General features: G+C 42.8%; 1 protein-coding gene across 5 annotated transcripts; it reads right to left on the minus strand.

Moving 5' to 3' along the window:
• Positions 1-5,289: 5,289 nt before the first annotated feature.
• On the minus strand, positions 5,290-19,570 carry ANKRD34B (ankyrin repeat domain 34B). Of its 5 annotated transcripts, none has more exons than XM_002916219.4 (5): positions 19,093-19,570; positions 18,494-18,812; positions 17,414-17,548; positions 15,269-15,347; positions 5,290-6,910 (listed from the first exon to the last, which is right to left on the minus strand). In XM_002916219.4, exon 5 carries the CDS (start codon positions 6,886-6,888, stop codon positions 5,344-5,346), a length of 1,545 nt encoding a protein of 514 aa, XP_002916265.1. In that variant the 5' UTR covers positions 6,889-6,910; positions 15,269-15,347; positions 17,414-17,548; positions 18,494-18,812; positions 19,093-19,570; the 3' UTR covers positions 5,290-5,343. The 5 variants fall into 5 exon arrangements, with proteins under 5 accessions (XP_002916265.1, XP_034512331.1, XP_034512332.1 ...); XM_034656440.1 differs by having other exon boundaries at positions 18,494-18,845; XM_034656441.1 differs by having other exon boundaries at positions 18,523-19,570.
• Between the last annotated feature and the right edge of the window lie 478 nt (positions 19,571-20,048).

The raw sequence follows: 20,048 nt of genomic DNA on the forward strand, positions 1-20,048 counted from the left end.
GAGTGGGAGGAGGCAGAGGGAGAGAATCCCAAGCAGACTCCACACTGAGCACAGAGCCCAGATGTGAGGTTCAATCTTAGGACACTGAGATTATCATTCTAAAACCAAGGCATTAAAAAATAATAAAATAAAATAAACACATTGTTTCTTTAACTATAAAATGTGTTATTTATTATTATATATTAAATGTATTTAACATTTAAATACATTGTTTATGTTTAATTCTTAAAAAGTAGTTCTATTAGTTTTTAAATTGAACAAATTACATATGGATGGTTTTTAAAAATTCAAACAGTACAAAGATATATTTAAATATTTTTGAGTTAAAAGGAATGCATAAAATAAATGACCCTTTGGAAATTTGTAGGGGAAAGAATATAATTGTAACCATTGTGTTGCCAATTTATCAAATAAATTAATCTTTTCAGTTTTCCCCAAATTCCTTATCCACACATTTATTTATTTGTTTGTTTGTTTGTTTACTTATGAGAGAGCATGCGTAAGAGAGTGCATGAGAGAGGGGAGAATCAGAAGGAGAAACAGACTCCCTCCTGAGCAGGGAGCCCAACACGGGATTTGATCCCGGGACTCCAAGATCATGACCTGAACCAAGGCAGTCGCCCAGCCAACTGAGCCACCCAGGTGCCCTTATCCACACATTAATGATGGTGATAAGAAGCAGTAAAATTTCAGAGTATGTACTATAATGCCAGGCACCATTCTAAAATGCCTCAATGACAATGATATCACTGATGAAAAACTGTCTCCTGGGGCACCTGGGTGGCTCAGTTGATTAAGCGTCTGCCTTCCACTCAGGTCATGATCTCAGGCTCCTGGGAGCCCTGCTTCCAGCTCCCTGCTCAGCAGGGAGTCTGCTTCTCCCTCTCCCTCTGCCTTTGTCCCCGACTTGCGCTGGCTCACACGTGCGCTGTCTCAAATAAATAAATAAAATCTTTAAAAAAAAAAAAAAAAGAAAGAAAATCTGTCTCCTGATACTTTTTTTTTTAAAAAAAGATTTTATTTATTTGAGAGAGAGTGAGAGAACACAAGCAGCAGGGGAACAGCACAGGGAGAGGGAGAAGCAGGCTCCTTGCTGAGCAGGGAACCAAATGCAGGGCTTGATCCCAGGATCCTGAAATCATGACCTGAGCAGAAGGCAGTCTGTTAACTGACTAAGCCACCCAGGCTCCCAGTAATTGATTTTCAAAACCTAAATTTAGCCTACTCATGATCATTACTCTTCGATCCAGTGTTCCAGCTAATTGAAAGTCTTTTAAATTGTTTTTGTTGTTATTTGTTGTGTTAGCTGCTCTTGCCAGATTTTCCTTTCCTGACCTTCCCTGTAAAACTTGTAGACATTCAGGAGGGCCTGGCCTGCTTAGTCAGGGGGAGTGTGTTTGAGCCCCACACTGGGTGTAGAAATTACTTAAATAGATAAACTTTAAAAAAAAATTATAGGCATTTGAAGAAGGTACACAAGGAGATAGGATGTCACTTTGGAAAGGCCAATGACCAGCTCCAGTAAATCTGGTGGATTTATCATGGTCCATGTTCTGGCCCTCTTATCTTGGTGACTTAGACATGACTTAAAAATGGGACTTAGAGGGGCGCCTGGGTGGCGCAGTCGTTAAGTGTCTGCCTTCAGCTCAGGGCGTGATCCCAGCGTTCTGGGATCGAGCCCCACATCAGGCTCCTCCGCTGGGAGCCTGCTTCTTCCTGTCCCACTCCCCCTGCTTGTGTTCTCTCTCTCGCTGGCTGTCTCTCTCTGTCAAATTAATAAATAAAATCTTTAAAAAAAATGGGACTTAGAGCTAAGGAATATTGACATTAAACAAGGCTATATAAACTCAAATATTACTTTAAGAATTATGACTTCCAAGAAGACTGTGTCTTCTTATTTAAAAATGTAGTGTTTGGGTTTTTTTTATTATTCACACATGTTGAGGCCAACAGGAGACAGTTACATTGAAAATACAGTCGTTGCTCACAGTTGCCAAGAGGAGGCAGGCATACCACATCACACAGGGCCAATGTGGGGAAGCACCAGGGTCTGCCTGGAGACGGAGGGAGGGAAAAACTGGGCCAAGACCCTTTATTATGGTTTCTGTAGGAAGTAATGGGTGAGACAGGGTAAGCAGGCTTAGGATTGGCTAGTTTGAACAATTTCAGGGGTTTCTGGGGTGTGGGAGGTGTCACTGGTTGTTTGGTACCTGACCCTGAGGTGATTAGGGCAGGGGGATAGTGGCCCAAAGAGCCCTGTGAGAGCCTGATAAAGGAGATAGTTGGAGTATGGACTCTCATTTTGTTGGTTTGCATATGAAAGATGCATTCTGGGGCAAGTTGTTTTCTATCCCTAGGAATTAGTAAACCATGGGACAGGCAGTCCCTCCAGTAGCAGCAAGGTCCCAAGATATCAAAGCATCAGAAAAAAACAAAAAACAAAAACCATGATTAATACAGTTGTTATCACCCTGACAAGTTCATTCTTTCCTTTAAACAAGCTATATGGAGGGCGCCTGGATGGCTCAGGGCGTGATCCCAGCGTTCTGGGATTGAGCCCTGCATCAGGCTCCTCCGCTGGGAGCCTGCTTCTTCCTCTCCCACTCCCCTTGCTTGTGTTCCCTCTCTCGCTGGCTGTCTCTCTCTCTCTGTCAAATAAATAAATAAAATCTTAAAAAAATAAAATAAACAAGCTATATGGAAATCAAGTTATTAGAAGGCTACATAGTATTTAATCAGAATAAGCATAACCATTTGAGATTTTAAAAGGTCCAGGTATTGGATAACTGATGGGTGCATCTCTACCAAAGAATATGCCAGACAGGTGTTAATCATCTTCCCTGGGCACTTCTTGGATCGGACACTGTCAGCACTTGTCTCTCTGGAACTAGGACTGCCCTATGTCCTCCCCAAAATTATCCTTGCTGTGAATCAGTATTAGCTGTACTCTGGAAATCCTAGCCACAAGTAACTAAGAATGGTACCTGTAAAACTAATGAATGAAGTGTCATCATACCTTTAAAGTTAAATCATCCTTTGATGTTAAGTTAAAATATAACACACATATATATTTCTTTTCTTTTTTTTTTTTTTAAAGATTTATTTATTTATTTATTAGACAGAGAGAGACAGCCAGTGAGAGAGGGAACACAAGCAGGGGGAGGGGGAGAGGAAGAAGCGGGCTCCCAGCGGAGGAGCCTGATGTGGGGCTCGATCCCGGAACACCAGGATCACGCCCTGAGCCGAAGGCAGACGCCTAACGACTGCGCCACCCAGGCGCCCCACAGATATATATTTCTGACTCCTGTTGCAAACGTCTGTGACTTACCATTGGGATCCCAGTGATATATTCCACTTAAAGGAGTGAAAAGTCCCATAGGATGGTTTTACTACCTAACTCAAGCAACCTTAGCCCCTACAATGTTTTCAGGATTGATAGAAGACTAAAAGCTCTTCCAAAATGGCCAACAAAATTTTAATCCTATTAAATATTTTTTGCATATTGGGATGAGAATAACAACAAAAGTTATTCTCTCTTAGTTTTCTATTTACTCAAAGTAACATGTGGCACAGTATCTCCTGAGATTATGTTGATATATTTATCATTAGTATTTGAAATAAATAAAAATGATAATCAAAATAACATTTAAACTTTATTGATAGCATTTTGTTTATGAACTAATCTATTTACATATTCTTCCAAACTGTATCCTTACACCTGAAAGCCAAGCACTTTTCTCAATATTAAAACTTGCGGGTTTAGCTACCTGTAAACATCAGGTACAATTCTAAGTTCTGAATCAAAAAATATTCCTAATGTAATTTACATTAATGTTCTTCAAAACATTTAACGGAAAACCTCCAATTATTTTTTCAAATAAAAGCACAAAAAAGTTAAATAATTACCATGTACATTACAACTTGCTTATATCAAATTACTAAGAAAAGCATCATGCCAATTGTTAGGATCTCCTCTACTAATAGAAGGCAAAGAAAGTTGTATATGACAGTCATCAAATTAATACACTCCAGTTCTGCATAATTGGACTTATTCTTTGTGTAAAACTGCTAGATTGAAATAAGGATTCTTTTATATAAACACCACATTTTGAAATCATATAGATAATATAGTCATTTTGTAACATTTTTTGATAGTAGCATGGTATTCATTTATTTTGTTAGAAGTTATTCACAGGTCCTAAATACTAGATGATTGGAATGTCACACTAAGGAAATTATCCTTATTATCCTTATTATATAAATGTCTAATAATTATATGTTAGAAATTAAGAGAGATTGTTTAATCTTGACCAGATATTTAGTGTATTTTGTAATTAAGTTTCTGTTGGCTTTCTTAATTTCAGCTAATCTAAGAGAATGTAATAATCAGTTTTTCTTTTCTAAAATGAAGCAAGCATATAGTCTCTATTTGTGATATATCCCCAGGTTTGTTTTTTTGTTTTTTGTTTTTTTTTTGGTTGTCTGTAGAAAGACAAGAATAATTTGATATAAGTAAAGAGGAATGCTTTTAAACTTTTGCTTTATCTTGTTTTTGGGAACCTATGGATAGACTTCAAAAATAATAACAGGAATTAAAAGATATTAAGAAAGAATTCTATAAGATAACATTAAAGACAAAATAAAACCAAGCAAAAAACAGCACACCAACACTTAGGATAGATTATTACTTGCTTGTAAAACTCTGATTGGTTATTTTACGTTGATTAAACTGACAACGTGAATTAGCTGCCCAGTCTACTATAATGGTTGGCCTTTTAAATTTTTAATTAGATTTCACATACTTGCAATCAACATTTTTAAGAATTAGTTCATTCTTTCCTTACACCTTATGCCTTTCCTTATACCTTATAGGCTTATTGATCACAGAACTGTTTTGTGTGTTTTTTTGTTTTTGGAATCATGGAAAATTACAATCTTATTTATTGACTTGTAATGTTAAAAATGTTTATTGACTTGAATGCAGTGTTTCCAAATAAAATATCTGGAAGACCTGAAAAAAATTTTAAAGTCATCTCCAACATATTTGACCTTCTTTTTCTGCTGATTTTTGTTTAAATTAAAAACTTTGACCACATGAAGGTTGTTAAATATTAGAAGTTTTGAGAAATATAGCTATAATTTTGTTTGAATTTCCTTAGTAGAAACTACATATTATTTGGATGTCCACAGTGCCTAGTACAATACACAGTGTATTTTGATACCCCTAACAATTATGGACTAACCAATTATAAGATTTAAAAGGATGAACATTTAAGATTTCTTCTCTGGTTCTATATTTCTCTGATGTAGACATATGAACAAAATGTGCCTTGTAGCCGTCTCTTAAAAATTTACTAATTGCTTAATTTGTTCTGTTTGCAATGATTGTCTCCTTAACAACATTTTTTTACTTTTGAATTCTTTAGGAAACATAGGAACTGTTGGCATAAGCACTTTTTGACCACAAGAAAGGAGGCTGGGAATCTTGTTATTGACATTGATATCTGAGATGGGGGGGTAAGGATTCACATTTAAGGGTGGCAGAAATCCTGATCTGGCTGGCGTAATATTGTGATCTAAAGGGAAAGCTCCTGAACCACGCCTTTCTAAAAGTGCATGATTTCTCCTGCTCAAGGGACCTGCTGAAATATTCTCCAGTGATTCTTTGGGCCCTGACAACAAGGAAGGAGATGGCGAGAAGATCTTTTTCTTTCCTATAAGTGCTTTGCCATCTTCTATAGTTGTAGGGTTGAGACCAGCCGAGAGCTGGGAATCAGAGCTGTAGTGATTTGCCCCTGAGTTTCTTTTGTGAACTATACTTCTTAAGGTGGAAGCAAAGATTGTCTGGTTAGAGTCTGGATCTGGGTCAGCAGGGATTTCAATGCATTGCTGGCTTCCTTCTGAAAAAAATGACTGATGATTTATTTCATCGTATGACATCTTTCTTGAGCTGGCCTGATCAAAGGCTCTTAGCAAATGAGCAGTGTCTTTTACGTCAATACTTTGGTGCCTAGTGATGAATCGCTTGGAAAGTGCCAGCCCATTGGTTTTGTAGGATAATTCTTCCTCTGGAGTAATATCCTGGAGCTCCTCTTGCAAGGAGGCCACTCTGTTTTGATGCATTAATAAGGGAGGACTCTTGATCCAGGTTGGAGCCTGGGGTAGCTTGGGCCCATTAGAGGCCATAGCAGGCTTCCTCATAGGGGACCCTGGGTCCTGTGTATCATCACTGCTTCCTGAGGGCTCCAGACCTTTCAAGCCAAAAAGTGTCATTTCAGTTTCAGAAGACTGTGAAAGTGGCAACGAGGCTGTTTTTATGTCTATTTCTGAAGGAGTGGCACAGGAGGCTGGGGAATGACACCCATCTATATCTACAGGAGGCATATTTAAGTACTGTTTGGTAGTGTGCCTACCAGAGGGTGATTTCGCTGTCGTTATGATAATGACCTCTTTCCCTTTTGCCTTGCAAGCGCTAAGTAGAACTTTCAGGGTTTCTCTATCCTCTGAATTTATAGCATAAACAAGGGCCGAATAACTAGAATGGTCTTGCAAACTGAGATCAGCCCCACTGTTTAGGAGCAAGGAAACAACTTCAGGACCAGCTTTTTCTAAGCAAGCATGCATCAAAGCAGTTTTCCCAGATTTATCCTGTATGTTGGGGTCAGCATTGTTTTCTAACAGGTATTTAACCATTTTGGCTTTACTGACACTCTGGTGATCGACATGTTTGGTCTTACAAGCGATCATTAAAGGTGTTTCTCCACGGTCATTGCTCTCATTAATGTAGGCACCACCTTCTAGCAAGAGTCTTGTGAGGCGAAGTCGGCTCTGATGGACTGCTTTGATGAGGGAATTCCCATCACTTGAAATTTCTACACCTTCATCCATTTTCAAAAGTCAGAATCAATACCTGGTTATCAAAGAATATGAAGAACAAAAGATTAGCCAGAATCCCAATTTGTATTCATGTTACTATTCATAATTTCTGAAATATATATGTGTAGAGTAACAGGATATAATGAGATTATGTTATTAATAAATTTAGAACAAAATAGTGAATTGCTAAATTAAAGAAATTTTAGATTAGTTAACAGCCTTTAGGAAATTACATACTAAAATTTACTTTCAAAATCTTCATTGAATATTTATGATACAATACTAAACTAGTACTTCCCTAAATTCCATATTAATTAAACAACAATCCACTTACTTTCTACTTGTGAAAAATATTTTTAAAATAACACTAGGGGCGCCTGGGTGGCACAGCGGTTAAGCATCTGCCTTCGGCTCAGGGCGTGATCCCGGCGTTATGGGATCGAGCCCCACATCAGGCTCCTCTGCTATGAGCCTGCTTCTTCCTCTCCCACTCCCCCTGCTTGTGTTCCCTCTCTCGCTGGCTGTCTCTATCTCTGTCAAATAAATAAAATAACACTAGATTTAAGCAAATCTAACTAGATTTAAGCAGTAGTTTTAAGCAAAAATTCCAGAATTCTGTGTAATTGCAACTGAATCAATTAATCTAAAAACTTCTTAGTGTCAAAATACTTACATGTGCTCTTGAGTTAAATAATGCAAGTATTCTCTAGATTTTGAACTTGAGCAACATTGTTTTAAAGATTTTATTTATTCATTTGAGAGAGAGAGCATGAGTGGAGGTGAGAGGCAGAGGGAGAAGCAGATTTCCCACTGAGCAGGGAGCCTGACATGGGGCTAGATCCCAGGATCCTGAGATCATGACCTGAGCTGAAGGCAAATGTTCAACCGACTGAGCCACCCAGACACCCTTTGAGGAACATTTCTGTTTCTTTTAAAGGGTGAAAAATCAGTCGAACTACAGGACATTAAAATACCTGACATAATGTCTGGAACTCACACTGAGATGGGAATGGTGAACATGTGATTATGCGTTTTCCTTGATTTCATTATTTAAATCATACACTAGATTATGGATGGGGTTGGTCACATACTGTTTGGTTAAATTTTGACAGCAGTACTATATAAGCAGCTGGTTATGAGTTAAAGTCATGAGAATATACAGGCTTTGGTGGCTTGGGGACTGAGGGGCTTCAAAGAGGCCAGCCATTTGAGCTGGGTCTTAAAGACTGCATAAGAGTTTGGTAGGCAGACAGAGTAGGAAGAGAAAGGAGAGAATGTTCCTTGTGCAAAAACCTAGAGGCTTAAAATAGCAGTTATTTATCATAAATCAGTCTCTATTTATGCTGACATAACCAAACTTTAGAAAAATATTTTAGCAGATGGTTATAGTTAGGGTAAATATGGCAGAACACACACATTTAATTTTGCCTCTTCCTGAGCAATCCCCTGAAACTAAAAAAGTTTTTATTTTTATTTTTTATTTTTAAATTTTTTTAAGATTTTATTTTTTATTTTTTTAAAGATTTTATTTATTTATTTGAGAGAGAGAGAGAGAACACAAGCAGGGACAAGGGGTAGAGGGAGAGGGAGAAGTAGACACCCCACTGAGCAGGGAGCCTCATGAGGGGGTCAATCCCAGGACTCTGGGATCATGACCTGAGCCGAAGGCAGATGCTTAACCAACTGAGCCATCCAGGCGCCCCAAGATTTAATTTAATTTAATTAATTAATTTTTAAAAAATAATTTTTATTTATTTATTTGACACAGAGAGAGAGACAACCAGCAAGAGAGGGAACACAAGCAGGGGGAGTGGGAGAGGAAGAAGCAGGCTCCCAGTGGAGCAGGGAGCCAGTTGCCGGGCTCCATCCCAGGATCATGTCCTAGGCTGAAGGCAGATGCTTAACGACTGAGCCACCTAGGCACCCCCCAAGATTTTATTTTTAAGTAATCTCTACATCCAACATGAGGCTCCAATTCACAACCCTGAGATCAAGAGTCACACATTTCACTGACTGAGCCAGCCAGGCCCCCAAGAATTTTTTTAAAGACATAAATTCAGAGGTGCCTGGGTGGCTCAGTCATTAAGCGGCTGCCTTCGGCTCAGGGTGCGATCCTGGCGTTCTGGGATTGAGCCCCACATCAGGCTCTTCCACTGGGAGCCTGCTTCTTCCTCTCCCACTCCCCCTGCTTGTGTTCCCTCTCTTTCTGGCTGTCTCTCTCTCTGTCAAATAAATAAAATCTTAAAAAAAAAAAAAAGACATAAATTCACAAGGATAGCAGGAAAAGGAGACAACAGCAATGTTTTGGAAGCCAGAAAGCAGATGGGCCAGTGTTAACTAACTTAGCCAACCTGAGAAGGCTGCGCCTCAGATCATTCATGATAAAGCTGGGAACTCAGCCCATGTACAGTGCAGACTCCTCGCAAGAGGCAGTAACAGCAGAAGTTCTAGAACTGGGCGGGTGGTGGTGGTGGTGGTGGTGGTGGAGAATATAGCTAAAATAAGGAGGATGAGGTGAAAAGCTGTCAGGAGAAGCAGTTAGATCCCTAGGTCCTTGCCAGCCAAAGTGTGATCCTACTTTGGACCAGCAGCAGCAGCACCACTATTACTTGAAGCTTAATCTCAGGCTCCATCCCGGACCAACTGAATTCAAGCATACATTTTAATTAGATCCTCAGGTGTTTGATATGTGCATTAAAATCTGACCGCCTCAGGTCATTCCTCCACTCCAAGCCACTAGGAGATAGGATATTAGCCCTCCCGCTTGAGATGGCCAGACCTTTATTCTCCAGAAATGGTGAAATGGAGGGTCTCTGGACTGGAAGACAACTGACGTATTTGAGGACAAGAAAACGGGGAGTAAGTGACTGAATGCTCACTGGTCACTGAATGAAGGGACTCAGAACCTTCTCCCCAACTCAACTCCAAGAAAGCTGGCAGCTATACCCTTATGCAGCAGAATATTGCTATACTCTTCTCTCAAGAATCTAACCTGCTGAAAAGAAAATACCTAAGAGTACTAACCATGGGGATTCCCTAACATGCCACCCAGTTCATCCTACAGTGTGGTTTAAGGATTACAAGCCTCATCCATGTGCTCAAGGCTTCTCCTCAGCTTTTTAATCCAAGCCCTTTAATCATGAGCAGATGATCAAAATAAAAAACAAAACAAAATAGAAAAGCCTTTTACATTAAAGATAGAGACCAGAACACATAGAAACAAAGCAACTTGGAGGAGACAGATAATAGTCAGGAAGATGAAAACTTCAAAAGCTCATTATCTTCAGATATAAGATGTTGTAACCATGAAACAAAAATAAAATTCTATGAAAAAATAATATTCAGAGATCATAAACAGTGTTCTCAAAAGGTAAAAACACCATACAAACTGCAAGACTCAATAGAAGGGTTAGATGATAATGTTGATAAAATCTGTAACAGTTAAAAAAAAAAGAATAGAGGAAAAAAATAGAAAATTAGAGGACTACACTAGGAAATCCAACATTCAACTGCTAGAAGTTATGGCAAGACAAAATAGTGGGGATGGGAGAAGGGGCAAGCAGGAAAGGAACTGATGACTGAGATCAAGAAAAATTTCATGAATGACACCTGTTTCCAAATTGAAAGTGTCCAATTAGAACATAGCACAATAGACCCTGATCATGGCACATGGGTGTAATTCAAGGAACACTGCGAATAAAGAAGATTCTATAAGCATGGGGTTGGAGGTGGGGAGTTGGGTAGATTAAGTCACATGCTAAAGGATTGAGAATTACAGTAGATTCAGATATATCAACAACAGTAAAAGACAATGGAGGAATGTCTTTTAAAATCTGAAGGAAAAATGACTCCCAGCTTAGAATTCTGTATCTAGTCAAACCATCAGTCAAGAATTGAGCTACTCTTTTTTTTTTTCTTTAAAGAGTTATTTATTTATTTTTATATAGAGAGAGGGAGAGTGCATGAGCAAGAGGGGCAGAGGAAGAGGGAAAGAGAATCTCAAACAGACTCCATGCTGAACCCAGAGCCCAAGGCCCTGAGATCATGACCTAAGCTGAAACCAAGAGTCAGGCACTTAACCCACTGTGCCACCCAGGCACCCCAAGAATTGAGATACTCTTAAGAATCTACTGAAGGATATAATCTACGAAGATGAAATGGTAGAAGAAGAAAGAGGAAACAAAATACCAGAGGCTGGAGATCATCTTAGACGAGTGGTACAAAATATCCCCAGGAAGTTGGTAAGGGGTCAGGATAATGGATGTGCACAGAGCATCATCTCTGAGATCATACTGTCATTTTACCATCTTGTTAAGTGAGAACCAAATGCCCAGGTGAGCCTGCCCTCAGCTCTTATCTCTATGTGCTCTGTCCTGACCTCGTCTCTGCTCCCTCCTCCACACTCTGCTTTCTGGGGCAGCCAGGGCCACTTAGTGTAGCTCTGCTCAGTAGTCCTGCTTTGACCTGCTTCCAGACCTGGGGATAAAGCATGGGGAGCTTAGGAGAAAGACTGAACACTCATTCCCCTCGGATATGCAGAACCTGGGCCACATGGCAGCGCTGCCAGAAGCTCTGTGACCCCATGTTTTCCAGGACTTCCTTGCTCAGAAGGGGCTCTCAAAAATGCTGGGCCACTTTCAGATCCAGGGACTGTTAAACTCACCTTCTCCTGACAGCTTTAGCAGTATTGGCAATATAGACCTCTCTTTATTCAACTAAATCTTTGCTTGCTACCCAGTTTTCCGAAAATAAACAATTAATTTACTTAAGCATCATATACAAGTGGGAAACTTTAAAAAAAAAAAAAAGGAATGATTAACACAATAGTCAAGAGAAAGTTACTTTTTGGTGGGGGATGGTTTAGCAACACAGGCTTTTATTTTAAGGTCAGGTAATGTTCTGTTTCTAATCTGGGTGGTGTGTATACACCTGTCCATTTTATTATTATTTAAAAGAACAAATTTCACATACTTTTCTGTATGACAGTCATCTATTTTTTTGGTAAAATAGAACTGTATACAGAAAAGAACATACTGTTTATGTAAGATATATTCCATAATTTAAAAAAAATTTAAACACAGTACCTATATATATTTTTTAAGATTTTATTTATTTGAGAGAGAGAGAGAGCCGGAGAGAGTTAGAGAGAGAGCAGAAGCAAAGGGGAGGGGCAGAGGAAGAGGGAGAAGCAGACTCCCGGCTGAACAGAAGCCCAATTCAGGGCTTGACCCAAGGCCCCTGGGATCATGACCTGAGCTGAAGGCAGACTGAGCCCCCCAGGAGCCCCGTTCCATAATTAAAATTTAAAAAGGCCATATTAGGTTGTAACTTTTTACAACATCTTTCAGCTTTGTGGTATTATCAATAGTATTTATACCTAGACGTTCAAGGCATTTCAACTAGTGAGCTTCCGAAAGGCAGTATTCAAAGGAATATACTTATTCATTCTACTTTAGTATCACTCATGATGTTAAGCAAAGAACTATTCAATATATACATACATAAATACAATGACAGTGAATGCTGCGTTTTTGTCCCCCTGTGCAACATTCTACAAATGCTATTCCAAAGCCAGGCATACCTGTAATTTGGGACCTTAGGAATTTAGGATTGGTTGACAGCTTGGGTCCCAAAAGAGGTCTATTCTGAATGCAAAGCATCTGAGAAGAGCTTGCAAAAGAAACCTTCTTTTAGCACTTTTCATATACTAATGTGTTTAATAAAGCAAGAAGATGTAGAGAAATTAGCTGGAATATAATATCAAATATAGAAACCATTTAGTAACCACATTTGGAGAAGAGATACAATATCAATCACATAAAAACACCTTTGACCAAAAGTGGCATTTGAGAAACATATTCAGATGAGAACAAGTTGCCAGATAGCAGATTTTTTTTTTAAGATTTTATTTATTTATTTGATAGGGGAGAGAGAGATAGCACAAATAGGGGGAGCAGCAAAGGGAGAGGGAGAATCAGGCTCCCCGCCGGACACAGGGCTTGATCCCAGAACCCTGAGCTGAAGGCAGAGACACTTAACCAACTGAGCCAACCAGGCGCCCTGTAGATTTCAATACTGTATTCTCATGTAGTTTCTAGTGTTGAGGCCAGTCTTTTTTGTTTGTTTTTAAAAAAAAGTCTTCTAAGAATTTTTTGGAAAGACTTTGAAATCTTTTCACCCACCCTCATGTAAAGGCTTTCTCCACAATGCTAAACCTGACCACTTTCTGTCATAACTTTCTCTCACCAAGGTTCGTGTCAGAAGGTTCTGGGGGAAGAAGGGTAACTGGCAATGTCTGCCAGCTTGGCTGCTTGAGGTGGGCAGTGGCCCCACTGTGGTCCTGTGGAAAGGGCGGGTGCTGTGGGCTCCAAGGCTCTCTGAAGAAGTTGGGCAATGGCACCACTAGCTACTGGCAATTAATGAATCTGTCTCGTGGATGTAGGCATACCCCCTCTAGAACTGTCTAGAATAAAACCAGCAACAAAAAAGCCTTACTCTTTGCTCATTTTAAAGACTTCTAAAGGGGCGCCTGGGTAGCTCAGTCGTTAAGCCTCTGCCTTCGGCTCAGGGTGTGATCCTGGCATTCTGGGATCAATTCCCACATCAGGCTCCTCTGCTGGGAGCCTGCTTCTTCCTCTCCCACTCCCCCTGCTTGTGTTCCCTCTCTCGCTGGCTGTCTCTCTCCGTCAAATAAATAAATAAAATCTTAAAAAAAAAAAAAAGACTTCTAAAGCCCCTTGTTCACATTTAATAGAACAATTCTAAAATTGTTTAAAATTAAAGTTCACAGAGAAAAAAAGCTGTCAGATACTTTATTGTCTACATGACTACATGTTGGTTTCCTATTCAGTACCTTATTGGAATAATACCCTTGTCTTTATGCCTTTACTCTCTTTCAATTCTTTTATCATGTTCATCCATTTGCACATCAAAAATGCTGAAATTGAAGCTCAATTTATGTACTCTTCATAGAGCTAAGTCCTACCTTTGATGAAGATCACTTCTCTAGCCTACAGTTATCCTAGTTCAGGAATGTGTCTGCTTCCTGTCTCATTCTGTGAAACATCCTCACTGAGCACCCACTGCTGATACTGTATTAACATTCAGTCAGACCGTTTGTTATACTATAGCATATAAATAATCCCCACATTCAGTGACACCTTCCAAATAGACAACAGTTCTACTGAGAAAGTTCGGGACTCAGACAGATCCACATTTCCATCCTGACTCCCCTACTTACGAGCTGTTTACCATAGTCAGATCTCTCAGCCTCTCAGTCTAGGGTCCCTCCTCTGTCGCATGACAAGGATCTAACCTTCATTCAAGGTGGGAAGGGGGTGGGATGAGGTGATGAAATCAGGCATCTAGAAAAAGACTTTCCTATTATGTCTTACTACTCACTGTATTCTTTTTAAAAATTTTATCTCAGAAGTTAGTCTTCTTTTATTTTTATCATGTCTCTAATTCATAGGCTACTTAAATAACAGATAAAATATTTAAAATGTTTTTAGAGATCTACAAATAATGTTTTGTAAACATAAATGGAATCTATTAAGTGAATAGGGAAAAAAACAGATAGCCTTAAATATATTTTCCTTATAATTTCCAAATACAATAATTTCAGCATAAGATTAATTATTAAACAGCTAGACAAATTGCTTTTTATTTTAAAATTAGAATGTCTTTAGCGTCACTTATGATTCATTATGGCATATTTACTATATTCTTTTAGTGCCTCTCTCTACTCCCAAGACCTCATTGAAATTACAATTTAGTTACTTAAAAATTTAAAAATATATATATATTCTAAAGCACAAAAACTTGGAGGAGAGATGTATCTCATCAGATGAGCAATTTCAGACGAGCTTTGGAAACAGAGTGGGGATGGTGGCATGGCAAACTGCCTTAGCATAGCAGAGGCTGCACCAGAAAGCTCCCAGGACAGGAGGTGGCTCCATGACAAGGGAGCCAGCTGACCCACAGGCCCCGGGCAGTCTAGTGCTGAGAGGCCCCATCTGACACAGAAAGTGACAATGAGGTATAGGGCTGACAGGATGTTTCGAAGTCTCTGGGCAAATCAACTGGACCCCCAGGTACTTTTCCCCACACCAAGTAGACAACTACTATCCTAGGCAAGAAAACAAGATTTATTCTCTGAACAGATAGATCAGAAAGGCCAGAAAATAGGGGATAAAGTGAGAGTTTACAGGTTGAATGGTGGAATTCCTAGATCTCTGCTCTGCTAGCAGGAGACTAGAAGCCAGGAAAAAAGAAGTAAAAAAGGTCTTAGAATTATGAGCCCTATTAAAAAATCTCTGTTGATAAATGAAGCAATTCAAATAACTACATTCGCCCCTCTAGACACCCACTCTAAATGGAAATAGAAAGTTACCTGAAAACGTTATTCAAAATTTCATACTTATGTCTTTTCTCTCCCTGGATGAGTTTTTTTGTCAGCCAGCTGTCAGCTCCTACTGAAGGAAATCAAAGCTATTCAGAGTTACATAAATACCAATAATTTGTTCCACACATCTCTCCCATTCGGAGTCTAGTTTTTTAATTCCTTGTTAAGACACCCCTACAGTGTTTGTTCAGTTAATTATATTTCAGTGATTATGAGTAAAAGTGTCTGGAGTGGATCCCATGCACCACAGTCCTGTGTATACAGGCCAAGGCTTGCCCTGCGAGGATGCTGGGGTTGAAAGGGCCGCAGCACTCACCTGGTCCGGCCACCCCCCCCCCCCCCCCACCCTGGTGCACGGAGCTGAGGAGGCCCAGGAAGGAAGAGTGGGAGAACTCCCAGTCACTCCTCTTATTCACCTGCTCACCAGAACTTAATTAGATCTTCCTGTGTTCTTTCTCTTATGTTTCTCTTATGTTTCCTTGCTTCTTGGATACCAGCTTCCCACAGAGCAGGGTTCTGTTTTGAGTACCTGATTTGAGTGGTGTCGACCATGATACTGCCACATGGGCTGAGGTTTTTTGTTTTTTTTTTTTTAAAGATTTTATTTATTTATTTGACAGAGATAGAGACAGCCAGCGAGAGAGGGAACACAAGCAGGGGGGAGTGGGAGAGGAAGAAGCAGGCTCATAGCAGAGAAGCCTGATGTGGGACTCGATCCCAGAACGCCGGGATCACGCCCTGAGCTGAAGGCAGACGCTTAACCGCTGTGCCACCCAGGCGCCCCTGGGCTGAGGTATTTTAAAAGCCTTCTTGAGTTGGCAGGTTTGGCCTTTCCTGTGGCTCTTTTTCTCCAAGCTACCCCATTTTCCTTGCACGCAGAAAGAAATGTTATTTCCTTGAGATTCTTACTCCACCTCCAAATAGGATTGGTGTTCCCTCCCATAAAGAGCCATGGTGGGAGAGGGCAGCAAGGTGGGTGGAAATTACAAATGGGTTTCAAGCTGGAAATTTAGCCCCTCACTCTTGCCCCAGGTCGTCCTGTCTTTGTGCTGCCCACAAGGGGACCAGCACACGCTCAGAAGGGGCAGCAGGCTATATGTATCAGAGACTGGGGCTCTGTCTCTTCCCATGTTACCAGCCCTTGCAAAGCTGATCCTCTGAGATTCATCCTAAAATGGGGATAATACCTACAAAAGATGATTGTGAGAATTTTAGAAGATCCTAATATACTTGCCATTTAGGAATTAAGTAAATGTCAGTTTCAAAACATGCATCACTAAATATGAATCCTGGGCTGATGAGGCCTGACAAGGGGAGGCCAAAGTGCCTACACCAGTGGGTTTTCCAAATTCTGTGGGCATAATCACATGGAGAGCTTATTAAAAATAAGATTTCAGGCTCCACTCCCACGTAGTCAATAGGGGATGCTTCCTATGCAGACTTGGAGAAAATCTGTGACAAACTCTTTCTTCCTCATTCTAGTCTCACTTCCTATTCACTGTCAACCCCTGCCTCAGGCTCTTACCAGGCCGGCTGTCTGCATCATCACTTCTAGGGTGTCTGATGCTCAACTCCCGGAGGAGCAAAGGGCAGAGATGACTACCATGGCCTAGAGAGGGATGAAGGAGCCTACAGGACTAGAGAAGAGTACAGCCTTGAGTTAGAATGGGCCAGGCACTGGAAGTTTGCGGTCCCACCCTTTCCAGGCAGGTCCGAAAAAATCCGGAGGTACAGTGGGCAGCCCAAGGCCAGGATGCGGGGGCTAGTGGCATTTAGAATGAAGCAAGTCAGCCTGCCACAAGGAAAACATGTGTCTTCTTGCCGTGCAAGCAAAGGGGCAAAGCCAGAACAAAAGACGCACCGGAGATTGTCCCAGGAAATGTAATGACTTGCCAGGAAAAGTGTTCTTCTCTGGCACCGGCTTGTAAGAAATATTTCGAAACTGCCCAAGGGAAGGAGTGAGTAGCTGGTAAGGTTTGCAATGTCTCCCCACACAAAGCCAAAAAGGGCGCATGTCTTTTAGTTACTTGTATGTCCCCTAGGCCTCTGGGCTGTGTCCCCCGGGCAGCTACACCACCACCTCTCTCAGCAGACACCCCTCCCAACCACACGCACAGACACAGAAACCTGTACCTCCAAGTCTCAGGGAACCAAGGTGATAGGATTTCCAAGCTGTTGGATTCTGGCAGCCACGGTCCCCGCTGGGTCCGGGAACCAAGCTTGTTTCCTCAGTTTTTCCCGAGAGCGAGAACGAGCGAGCCCGTGGTGCTGTCGGAGAAGGGCAAAGGAAGGTGACTGGGGCGACAGCGCCGGGGCACCGATGGGGGCGGGGTGTGCGTTCTGTCGCCTCGTCCCTGAGACAAGACAGGCAGCCGGCGAGCTGAGGCGATTGCCATCCACGTGAAGGGGTTCTGCCCAGAGCCGCAGCGGTCCCCGCACCGCCAGGCCGGAGAACACCGCCCTCCCTTGGGAAATGGCGCGTCGGAGGGGAGCAGCCATTGCCCCCATCCCTGGGCAGGCGCACCTCTGGACCCCGGACCTCCCGTAAGGGGGGCTCGGGGTCCTGGTGCCAAGGTTGTGCGCTCCCCAGAGACGCCGGGACCGGGCTGCCCGCCCCCGTGTGGCTCCCATTTGTCTAGCCAGTGACTGCAAACGGCTCCGCAGCCCCCAGCCCGCCTCTCGCGCCCAGCCAGGACCTCCCGCCTCCCAGCGGCCGGAGGCACCTGCGGAGACGCGCGCAAGTTGGACCCCCAGCCCCGCGCGCTCCTGCGGCCTCGCGCGCGCCGTTCCCGCTGCGGAGCTAACCCGCGCCCGCAAGCCCCTGCCCGGATGCTCCCCGACATCCCGCAGCTCCGGGCTTCCTCTGTCCACTCTCCCGCGCTGCAAGGCCGAGAAGGAGGCGAAATCCGTATCCCCGCGGGGTGCAAGCCCAAGCGGCCGCAAAGCCCGAGCCGGGAACAGGCAGAAATTGCGGGAGACGCGAGAGTAGGCTCGGGTGGAGTCTGGACAGGCCCCTGACCGCCAGCAGCCCTCGGTGGACGCCTGGTCTCGGTCCTCGCTCAGGGCACTGCAATGCCAGGGTGCGAGGGAGGTGAGGGCTCCCAGGGCCTGAGCGTACCGGCCGGGGCGCACGGAGGCCGCGGGGACCCGGGCAGCGCCCTCCACACCCTCCTCCCGGCAGCCAACACAGCGAACCAAAGTTTCTCCAAGTACCTTCTGCAGAGGCGCCGTCGCACACGAACCTGGGACGCGCTGTCAAGCCGACGTCGGCGCCTCCCACTCACGGGTAGGCTCGGACCCTCGGCGCCAGTCTCCAGGGTGCCGTCCGGGCTGGCTTGTCTTCGGAGGCTCCTCGGCGGTCGGAGTCGCGGATTCCGGTAGGTGCTGCCCTGTCCCCGCCCCTGCTCGGCCGTGAGAGGCGGGCGGCGGGCCCCGAGCCGCGAAGCGTCGGAGCGGGGGACGGGAGGCGCGCACCTCGCCAGACGCCCGGGCGGTGCGGCGTTTCCGCTGGGAGTGACGCGCTGGTTCCCAGCTGCATGGCAGGTGGGGGTGGCGGGGCCAAAGTCTGTTCGGACCCCGGGGCCAAAGTCTGTCCCCGAAGCTCCGCCCTACGTCCCCACAAGTAGCCCCACCAGACACACACACACACACACACACGCACACACACACACGCACACATGCACACACACACACCTCACGGCAGCCGCGGCGCTTTGGCGGGGCCGACTTTGCACAGAACAGGGGCGGAAGGGTCTTCACTGCCGGGACACCGCCATCCCTACCTCCCGGCCTCTGGTTTCCCCTGTCCATACCTGCATCTCTCTCTCCAGTTCAGAATCGACCAGGCTGGTCCATGTGTCTGTCTCCCACGGCTCCTTCTTCCCCCTTCCCGTCCTTCTACCCGCCTTAGGTAGAGCCCGAGTCTCACATCAGGTTGGGGTGTTGGTGGGAGCAACCGTTCTTGTTTTTGTTTTTATGAGTTCATAACTTGATTACACTATTTTTTAAACTTTACTACACTATTACTAAAACATTAATATAACACTTCAACAAAATTTGACAAAATGTGTATTTTATGTGGTAAACTGTGCTGTAGTGGTTTTAACTTCATTTATCAGGGATCGTCTGGTGGAGAAAAGACTATGACTATTTTTTGTTGTTGTTCAATTAATGTCAGTCAAAACTAGTTTGTAGTTTTGAGTCCTCAGAGGGGGAAAGTAAACTTACCTCTGGGCAGGCTTCTTTTATTAGGAAAATAACCCACTGAAATGGGCCCTTTAGAAAAAAAAAAAAAAGAAAAAAAAAGAAAAAAAAAAAAGCAAATTCACAGGCTATTTCAACCCAGAGTTGGGCTCTAGGGAGTTGGAATCCTGGATCTGGGTTACCCTGTACTCCCACCCATTTTTGAGGGTCCCAAGGGGGCAAATTTGGATGAAGGCATAGGTCTCCTTTCCTCCATTAAAAAAAAAAAGTTTAAAAGGTGCACATTTCACAGGTTCAATGATTGTGCAAAATGAAGCATCTTTAAGATCAAGGGACAGACCAGTAGCAGCTCCCCAGAAGACTCCCTCATATCCTCCCTTTGGAAGGGGGCAGGGTAGTGGCTTCACCCAGCATAGATTTTTTGCTTATATTTGCACTTTATAACAATCAAATCATACGGAATTTACTCTGTTGTCTGACTTCTTTCACTTGACATGTTTAAGAGATACAAACTGTCTATGGTCATAGTTCATTCTTTTTTCTTTTCTTTTCTTTTTTTCTGTAT

The sequence above is a fragment of the Ailuropoda melanoleuca genome, chromosome 3 (assembly GCF_002007445.2).
Source record: "Ailuropoda melanoleuca isolate Jingjing chromosome 3, ASM200744v2, whole genome shotgun sequence".
Taxonomy (NCBI): domain Eukaryota; kingdom Metazoa; phylum Chordata; class Mammalia; order Carnivora; family Ursidae; genus Ailuropoda; species Ailuropoda melanoleuca.

Excerpts from the sequence above, each read along its gene's own strand:
- ANKRD34B (XM_002916219.4), bottom strand. The coding sequence starts at position 6,888 with ATGGATGAAGGTGTAGAAATTTCAAGTGATGGGAATTCCCTCATCAAA.